The following is a 9,466-nucleotide window of genomic DNA, read 5'->3' as shown; positions in this document are numbered from 1 at the left end:
AACTAACTTTAATTAGAAACACTTTCACGTCATTCATGATTTTGCAGTTGATTCTTTGTTCTTTATATGCTTCCAATTCTATATATTGTGAAACTAGTAGACTTTGGTTATCAGAGCTTGTTGAGTCATCCATATAAATGAATTAAAGCTTTTCCCTCACTGGGTGCGATTCCTTAGTCACACTTTTTTCATTAGGTTTTGAAATTCTTCTTTTTGTTCTATATGGGAAGGCTGTTGATGATTAGCATTCATTCTGTTACTGGTAATTTTGTATTTTTGGTGTCTCACAAAAGCACAGTGTGTCTAATCCACAAATTCTGAAAATTTGAAAGTAATCATATCTCTAAACAATCACTATGTATTTCTTTTACTGTAATTTAAGTAACTACTCATTGCACACATTGCTTCAGGGGGACATATCCCCCAAATTTCGTAATTCTCCATGGTAGATTCCTGCTGTGTTCCACTTATCCAAACATTTTCATCCTCTAGCTCTGCATCCTCTTACTATAGGACTTTTTCCTCAGACTTTGGTCAAGACACAAGAAAGTTCTTTATMCCCTTCTCATGCTTTAATTTCCTTTATTCCCGTCTCATGCTCTCTTCTAACTTCCTTAGCCACACTGGTGACTTCTCCTGAAAATCCTTCATTCCCTCTAACTGCGTCTCTTCCTAGGTGCTGTCTCCGTACTGCCTATTTTAATTCCTTCTGAACTTCATCACCTGGCACATATTGCTTAGTGCCTGTTGGGCAGCAATGTAATTAGCAGTCAGGAAAATGAATACTCTTTAAAGATTAGTTTAAAGCGTAGATCGAGATCTGTGGAGGTAGTTGTAGCATCCATGGTGCAACAGGTAGCAATACAGTACCCTCTAGAGGGCTGTGGCGTAACCACTCTGATTACTTTGAAATAATCTAGATATCACTTACTGTAAACATCACTTCTCTTTCTTCGTGATGTATGCATTCCAGATACCTAAAATAGATAGGTACCAGCATTACTAGAATTGTGTTCTTGCTGTTKGGTGTCACTGGAGGTGTTTGTGTCGCACAAAGTCTGTTTAGCAAGTCTGCTAAATTGAGTTCGTGTAAGCACAACGCAAGCAAATACGGACTTCAGTTTGGTGTAGATCAAGTATTTCTATTTCTCTGCTTGGTTTCCAAGTATTGAGAAATTTTGCATGGGARTGTGACGTGTATTTCTGGAACTTAAATTTGTGCCTGTTCTCTCCATCCACATCCTTGCGAGTCGACCCGTTTAGCCTTTAATCCGCGGCGCTCGCTGCTCTTCCACCAAGGACGTGCTCTCCTTCGCTCTTTGTTCGCCGCTAGAGGCCACTCCTTGAGCGCGCGGCCCTGCATCTGCTGGTGACCTGCACCCCTCACTTGTGCAGCCTCGGGGGGTTGGCCCCTTGGTGGCTGTGGGGTCCCCTAGCAGCCGCTGGAGCTCGTACTCGGGCATGGTTTGTTTTTRACTCGACCTCACCTCAGATAGTAGAGAGTTGCTGATGATTAGTTTGCTGTGCTGCTCCAAGCTATTGCAACAGGCAAGCAACCCAACTTGTTGCAAACTCTGATCAGGAAAGTTTTTAAGTAACAACCAAATGTGTTTAAAAGAGTTTACATATATTTTCTTCACAGTACAGGCTTTCCTATGTATTTTGTTTTACACAGATAGAAGACAAATACTGCTATTAGTATCAATGTTTTATGGAAGGAAACTTTTTAAAGAGCCTAAAAGAAAATACATACTACAGCAAACTCAATTACTGTCTCATGCTGAAATTCTGGGTCACTACTGCTGCTTCTGATTGCTACTTAGGTTAAAAAAAGGTAACTACAGTGTTGCTCTGTAATTTAATTAATCAAATTAAGATGCACTATAGAAGGTTTACTCTCTCTTCTGGGGTGCTCAACGCTGTTGCTGTCAGGAAAGGAAGGGCAGACCAAAGTGGCAAAGACTTGTTCCAAGAAGAAATTCTTTTCCTTGTCCTTTAAGTTGGGTGTCTTTGCTTCTGTGTTTTCTATGTCTGCTCTTCTAAGCTGATCACTGTTGTGAAACATCATCTCTTTGGGTYTTTGAGGGCTTTAGAACATGTTATGCCTTCTGCAGCACTGGCTTGCCCTTACTCCTCCCTCTAACTGTCACTATTATTTACAGTAATTCTCCCTAGTCCTAAATTTTTATTCAGTCATTCTGTCTAGATTCTGGCAGATGTTTATCCTGATTTTAAAAGTTYTTTTTAGTGGAAGAAACAGAAGATTTTTTTGACAGGGGAGTATAAGAGAGAGGTTTCTGTATACATTTTTAAAATCCCACAGTACTTCGTATTGTCCTTAGATTCACCCTACTCTGTAGCAAGCTAATAGGGTAGCAGTAACTGCAGCTTAGGTAATAAAATAATTTTATTTCTTTTACTTTTAATAAAGCAATAATGTAAATTGTCATGCATTCAGTGAAATCATTCCAGACTTTGAATTATGTTTCCTTTCTTCCTCTTTTTCCTTTCAGTTAAAAATCAGATCACAGGTTTGAGCATTTCCAGTTTTACTGAACAGTGTCAGTGCAGTTTTTGTGAGTCACTAATTGAAACATTGCTTTTAAAAYCATGGTTCTGTAATCACTCATGTCTCATTGTGTTATACCTGGGTTGGCACTCATTTGATGCCGACTATATTAGCATTCATATAGTGTTGCAGTCTGTTCCAGATTGGYATTTAGCTAGTGCTGAGTCTTAGAGCTGAGCTCCACAACAGTATCTGACACTTTATTAAAAAACAAAGACRTGACCTAAGATGCTCCAAGAAATTTATGATCTGCCCAGAGTGCTCAGAAATTGTGCTTTAACTCTAAATTTCACAAYTGATTATTAWYGTGTATACTAAACCTTTCCATCTGGCTGTATGTTTTGGCATGGTTTTGCATTTGCATTTCAAGTGGTTACAMCRCAGCRTGGAAAAATATCCTAGACACAGATTTTTGGTTGCATCAGACAGAAATAAAGTTTTATTGGAGGCATTTTCATGATACAGAATAACCAACAAATTGGTTGACTCTGTAAAGCAGGTAGTTCAAATGTCAATGATTGAACCCACAAAGCATTGCAGACAGAAGCACTTAGCATGCAGGGCAGGCAGGTGGGAAGGAGGTCCATCTGAATAGCTCTAACGGGCCTTTTTTGGATAGATGGCATCAGGAGCTCTGAGGAATGGTTAAGAGCATCTCTCCTCAGGAATGTGGAGAATGCAGAAGATTTGTGCAAATTTCTGTTTGAAGAGTCTTGTGCTGCAGGATCATCAGTGTATGTTCTTAGTCAAAAGACTTTCTTCCATACCCTRTTTAGAGACAAAGAAACCATTAATTTCTTCAGTGATGGCATCAAATCTCTGAGGCACTGTATTTACCAGATAAAAAAGAGGCCTGACCATTTGATAGATGATCATCAACTATTCCAAAAGCATAAAGGAAAGCTTTAGCATTGTATAAAAATGGTACTTTTAATTAAGTTCTGCAGAGAATTAGAGAGAGAGATGAAGAAAACCAGCTGGAGTTTTAACTACATGATATGCTGATATCATCCACATAATTGAATAGAAATTGAATGTCTGTATCTTAAGAGAAGTTGGTCCTATGTACACAATTATGAATGAATTTTTAATACAAGTAAATTTACCACAAACAGGAAATTTTTATTTATCCTCAGTACTGTTTGTTCTSAGGTCAATGTAGTTGATGTAGTGTGTAAGTTAGTAAGGTTGTGCCGGAGACAGTAGTGCGCCTATATAACAGTTCTCACCTTGGCTTCCACCACCGCATGACTGAGACTGGGAAGATGAAGAGTAGGAGTGGGAACTGCTGATGCCTCCTGAGATCCTTCCTCCTCCTCCTCCTGCTCCTCCACCAATAGTACTGCATCCTCCTCCACTTCCCCCTCCTAGTCCTCCTCCTCCTCCTCCAATAATACCACATGATCCTCCCCCACTTCCTCCTCCTATTCCCCCACTTCCTCCTCCTACTCCTCCACTTCCCCCTACTATTCCTCCTCCTCCCATTCCTCCTCCGCCACCTCCTCCTCCCATTCCACTGCCGGAAGAAATGCCACCTCCTCCATATCCACCACTTATACCAACACTTCCTCCTCCTCTTCCTCCTCCAGAATAACCACCACCTCCTATTCTACCTCCTCCTATTCCTCCTCCTATTCCTCCTCCTGGGATGCTGTAAAGAGAGAGAGAGGGAAAGAAAAAAATAATCAAACATATTTTTCATCTCAGAAGGAGATCTTTCTCCAGATACTGCACAGATATGCCTTGCCAGATTTAGCGTTGCCACTTTATCAGTTGTGACAGTGGGTGCTGTAACTAGGTGGCACCCTAGAAGGGCAGAAAACGAAGCTCTAGCTGTTCTTTCAGGCAGCAATTAGAGCAAGAGGCAGGCTCCGTGCCAAAGGGGAACCAGAGGAGCTTGAATTCTCTCTGGAACCTCACACTGAGACTTTTATGAAGGTTAGGACAGCTTTGCTCATTTTTCTGCTACCAGTCTTTTCCAAGGCTGTATCTGCCTGTCCAATTCCTGGCCTTTCCTGGAATCAGAATGAATGTAGGCTTGCATACATGGGTTTCATTGTCCAGCCCCAAATAGGTAGTTCAGAACTTCTGCACTAGTTTTTCCTCAGATGATTTCTATTCTGAACAGTTTTGTCAAGAAATTGAAAGTACCTCTGACCTTGGAGGTGATTGGTCAAGTAGTCAAATTAGCCCCATTTCAGYACAAAGTCTGTTTTGCAAATCTAAACTGTTGGTCTGCTTTCTTTGTGACTAATCTAACAACCCTGGGTTTTACGTAATCTTTTGGCAGTTTACGTACACTAGGTCGTGYTGCCCTTCCTCAAGCAGTGCCCGGTACTGAGCAATCTCCTGTTCCAGGCGGGTCTTGATGCCCAGGAGCATCTTGTACTCTTCGTTCTGGCTCTCCATCTCGCACCGGATGCTGGCCAGCTCCTCCTCCAAGGGGCCGATCATACTCTGGATCTGCTGCAGCTGCATGTTGTAGCGGCGCTCTGTGTCTTCCAAGTTGGTTTGCAAAGACTGTAYCTGAGAATGGAAAACAAAGTATGGTGTTTGTGGGAATGTGGCAAGTTTAATTCTTTTGGGGGGAAAATCAGAATTTCTCCTCACAAAAAAGAGAAAAGCTGTTCTTTGATGATAACAGGTAATCCAGCACCCCACTCTATAGATGGAGCGATTGCTAAGCGTAACCAGTCTCCTTCAGGGATACACGTAGCCTTTATGTAGAGAACCTGTGTAGGCGAAGCAGAAGCATATACTTTTACTTACCAGGCTGATTTGTGACTGCAGTTCAATTTCCAGGCTCTGATATTCACGTCGCAGCTCAGAGATCTGTTGGTTGCTAGACTGTATTTCCTGGCCACTTGAGTGTACTTGCTGATTAACTTCTTCCATCTGAAAAATGCATATACAGAATTAAGGTAATTTATTTTTGATTATAAGTGGGGTTATCAGAAAAGTACTGAGAAAGACATGAATGTGACTAGAGAAAGATGTAATGTAGACTGTCCGTGTACATTTCCTGCGCGCTAATCCATACCAAGCCTCTTTGTACTTCACCTTGCTGCTGAAACATGCTTTACTACTTAACCTTAGTACTCTAGCACTAATCTGTTATAGTAAGCTACTAGAGACTAAACTAGAGTTTAAAGTTTATGTATCTTAAATAGTACATGAAAGGTAACTTCTCCCATACTAGCTATGAATAGGTCTAGTTCTTTGTGAAAGATTTAGTAAGTTAATGGTACTGTACTTTACCTTGGTTTCATACCAACTTTCCACCTCTCTCCGGTTGTTCTCAATAAGCCGTTCATATTCACAACGCATTTCATTTAATTTTTCCATCAAATTAATGCCAGGAGTAGCATTGACCTCAACATTGACATCACCACCAGATTGTGTTTGCAGTCCCCTCATTTCCTACAAAAAACAACAAAAACACAAGTTTTCAAAGTATGAATGTGAAGAGAAACCTCATCATTTGAAAAAAAGGAAAAAAAATAGAAGAGTGAATCCTAATGCATCCATATTGCTCCTGCAAAAGAGACCTCATCTGCCCCTGCCATGGAAGGAAACATTTCTACCATTCCTAAGCTAAACTTTACACTGAGCAATAGACAGCACAAACTCATTGACACTGACTGTTTTGCTTTGAGGCCCTAAGGAATTACATGCAGCATACTTTTTGTAATCCTTCGGGGTATTTTTCTTCTCAATGGGAAATATCATCTCAGATAGCATAAAAGTTTTCTTTTGACTCCTCCATATATATTATTCCATTTTCTTTCCATGATTTCAGCAACAGAATTGTACTTGGTAATGAGAGATACTCACTTCCTTGCTCTCATTTTGCTTACTGTTGACCTAGATATTTTGTTACATCAGTTTCAGGCAGTGAGAGCTACAGGTACTACATACTTCTGCAAATCAAAGCTAGATTGTCTCAGGTTGGAAGATGAAAGCTAGCAGCTAAAAGGTTACTCCTAATTCGGTTACTCCTAATGGAAGAAATCCACAGGAAATTCTTTAAGTGTTGAATTTTCATTAGTTATTATTTTAAGATATGGGGAAACTTACCTCTTCATGGTTCCTCTTAAGATAGATCAGTTCCTCTTTTAGGGATTCAAACTGTGTCTCCAGGTCAGATCTGGCTAGAGTCAGTTGATCCAAAAGTGGACGTAATCCATTAATATCACTTGCCACACTCTGGTGGAGAGTATACTCAGTTTCATACCTGAATCACAGACAAGAAAGTTAGTAAAAGTTCTACCAGACTCTGTTACCTTGATTATGAACAGTTCTCATCAGTCCATCTCTGGTCTTACTTTAGTCCCATTGCTCAGTTCGTAAAAGAAAGGACCTAATACTCTTTCCATCTCCAGTAGTTTTATTTGATTTTAGTGGAATCTCTCTCTTTATGGGATTTGTATGATGAGAATTACATTTATAAAGCTACAAGCAAAGATGGATAAACTTAGACTGGAGTCCTTTAAATGGCACTCTTTAATAATCTGTCTGGAACAAAATAATAATGGAAAACTAACACAAAATTATTCTCAGAATACTTCTTTTTYCAACATTATCTGTATTGTAGTTGGAGTCAAGACACTGTAGCGTCTAGAAAGATTGATTGGGAATATGAATTCATGGGAGTAGGATGAAGGAAGATGACATGAGACAGGAAGGGAAAGACTCACTTCAGTCTGAAGTCATCCACAGTCATCCTGGTGTTGTCAATGTCAAGAAGGATCTTGTTAAGGTCCACACTTGCATTAACAATCTGAAAGGGAGAGGGCAGAAGATATTTAATCACTCACCTTCTCAATTTGACACAGAAAGAGAGAAGAAATGCTTGTGCATTTCAGAATATCTTTATGGTAATATCAAGCCTGAGTAGCACTGCAGGAGCTATCCAGAGAAAAAAAAGAGTTTGTTCTCAACTAAAAGAAAGCGCTTTTATGTAAAATCAGTACTGGCTGATGTTTTTACTGTCAATTTTGATTTACAAATGTCCATTCAAAATGTAATGCCTTGTTGGAGAGAATAATTAAATAAACTCCTCATATTCCCCAGAGGAAAACATTATTACCATTGCAATATTCATGTTAGAAATATGAAACTGTTTGGACAGCAGAGGGATAGCATTAGGTTAGACACTATGACCTGCAAATTGTCTCATCCTATATATTCACAAGAAGATGGAATTTATCTATGGCCATTAGTAACTCAGCATAAGCAAGGAACGATTATATCTCCTACTCAAGAGAGTGAGGAGCGAACAAACAACAAGGCCATGGGGTTAAAGGAAGCACTGAGCAGGTCCCATGATGGATGCACTAGTAATGAGCTGCTGTTGCACCACATGCAAGAGTGCCATAACACATACATCACCCAGGGCAGAGAAAAACTGTTAGGCCAGCTTTGTCACAGTTTGCTTTTTGGCTGCTTACAGGGTGCCTAAAAACAAGGAGGGAACATATTGGCCCAAATATTATGATGGAGGAGGCAAGTGCCAGGCCATTCTCATGAGAATCTGCCCAAATTTAGTCTAATCATATCATACCTGGTTTTGCAGTTCTTCAATTGTTCTGTAATATTGGCTGTAGTCCCTGGTGCCAGTGGGACCTTGCTTTTGATACCACTCTCTGATCAGACGTTCAAGGTGAGCATTTTCTTCTTCCAAGCCCCGTACTTTATCCAGGTAGGAAGCCAGGCGGTCATTAAGGTTCTGCATGGTCAGCTTTTCGTTTGTGGAGAGCAATCCGGCATCTTCACCAAACCCTATTCCACCAAAGCTGCCTCCTCCATAGCTACCACTACTAAAGCCACCACTACCCCCAAAGCTGCTAAATCCACCTCCACTATATCCACCACCACCAAAACCACCTCCACCAAGGCTACTTCCATAACCACCTCCAAAGCCACCTCCACCTGATCCAAAGCCTCCTCCTATACTTCCGCAGCCCATTCCTCCTCCAAAACTACCACCACTCATTCTCCCACCATAGGTGCTGCGGCTAATCCTTCCACAACTACCACTGCTAAATCCCCCTCCATAGCTGCTCCTGGAACCTCCTCCACCAAAGCTTCTCCCAGAAAAGCCTCCACTTCCTCCAGAAGAGGTGTACCTTCTACTGGAGACTGAGGAGTACCCACCAGACTTACGTACTCCACTGCTGACACTTCCTCCACCACCTCCACCACCACATGCTCCCCCACCACCACCGCCACCACCACCACCACTGCCACCACCACCACCACCGCCTCCACCACCAATTTTAATACTAGTTGAAGACTTAGTGCCACAGCTCATTGTGACAGCAAGTAGGAGTCTAGTCTCAGTCCTAAATTTAGGTGCACAGCCTGATACAATTCAGGACTGTAAATTTTCACCCCCAACTCTCTCTACTTATACCTTTGACAGTGGGTGTCACCGTCGGGTGTTTCCTTCTCCCAGGGCATTTGCCAACTTTGTTGTTTGTGCCAAGAATAATTTGCTGAACAATATTTTTGTGCCTGCATCTCAGGCAATCTAGCCAATTGCTGGGTTTGTGTTGTTTGTTTAAGAAAAAACTTCTAATTTCTTTTGGGTGGCACTCTTTTCATTCAGGTTTTTCTGGGATAGATAATCTTTTGCTTTATGCAGCTTTACTAGGGAAAACTCACCTTATACAGGGTCCTGCTCAAACTAATGTTGAGATAATGTGTAGCTGGTAGAACTATACATAGARAATTTTTCAATTTTTCAATTTTTCCCTAAATGAGAGAAAGTGATTTGCAAATAGCTCATGTTTAGACTGCACATTTTTTTATTCATTTGTTCATCTGCTTTCTTTGCTCAGATTTTTGTAGTTATTGTTTGTCAAAGCTTAGTTTTCTCTTTGCTCTTTCATGTTT

General features: G+C 40.8%; 1 protein-coding gene across 4 annotated transcripts; it reads right to left on the bottom strand.

Annotated features, from left to right (window-relative positions):
• Window positions 1-3,246: 3,246 nt before the first annotated feature.
• On the bottom strand, window positions 3,247-8,882 carry LOC146592809 (keratin, type I cytoskeletal 17-like). Of its 4 annotated transcripts, none has more exons than XM_085310408.1 (10): window positions 8,771-8,882; window positions 8,133-8,737; window positions 7,267-7,349; window positions 6,647-6,803; window positions 5,828-5,989; window positions 5,339-5,464; window positions 4,869-5,095; window positions 4,006-4,220; window positions 3,799-3,951; window positions 3,247-3,337 (listed from the first exon to the last, which is right to left on the bottom strand). In XM_085310408.1, the coding sequence occupies exons 1-10, from the start codon at window positions 8,880-8,882 to the stop codon at window positions 3,312-3,314; spliced, it is 1,866 nt and encodes a 621-aa protein (XP_085166534.1). In that variant the 3' UTR covers window positions 3,247-3,311. The 4 variants fall into 4 exon arrangements, with proteins under 4 accessions (XP_085166534.1, XP_085166535.1, XP_085166532.1 ...); XM_085310409.1 differs by having other exon boundaries at window positions 3,799-4,020; window positions 4,105-4,220; XM_085310406.1 differs by having other exon boundaries at window positions 3,799-3,948; window positions 3,985-4,220; window positions 8,133-8,882.
• Between the last annotated feature and the right edge of the window lie 584 nt (window positions 8,883-9,466).

This window comes from Rhea americana, unplaced genomic scaffold (genome assembly GCF_003343005.1).
Source record: "Rhea americana isolate MKP2758 unplaced genomic scaffold, rheAme1 scaffold_319, whole genome shotgun sequence".
NCBI classification, from domain to species: domain Eukaryota; kingdom Metazoa; phylum Chordata; class Aves; order Rheiformes; family Rheidae; genus Rhea; species Rhea americana.
This window is presented reverse-complemented; position numbering and strand designations above follow the sequence as displayed.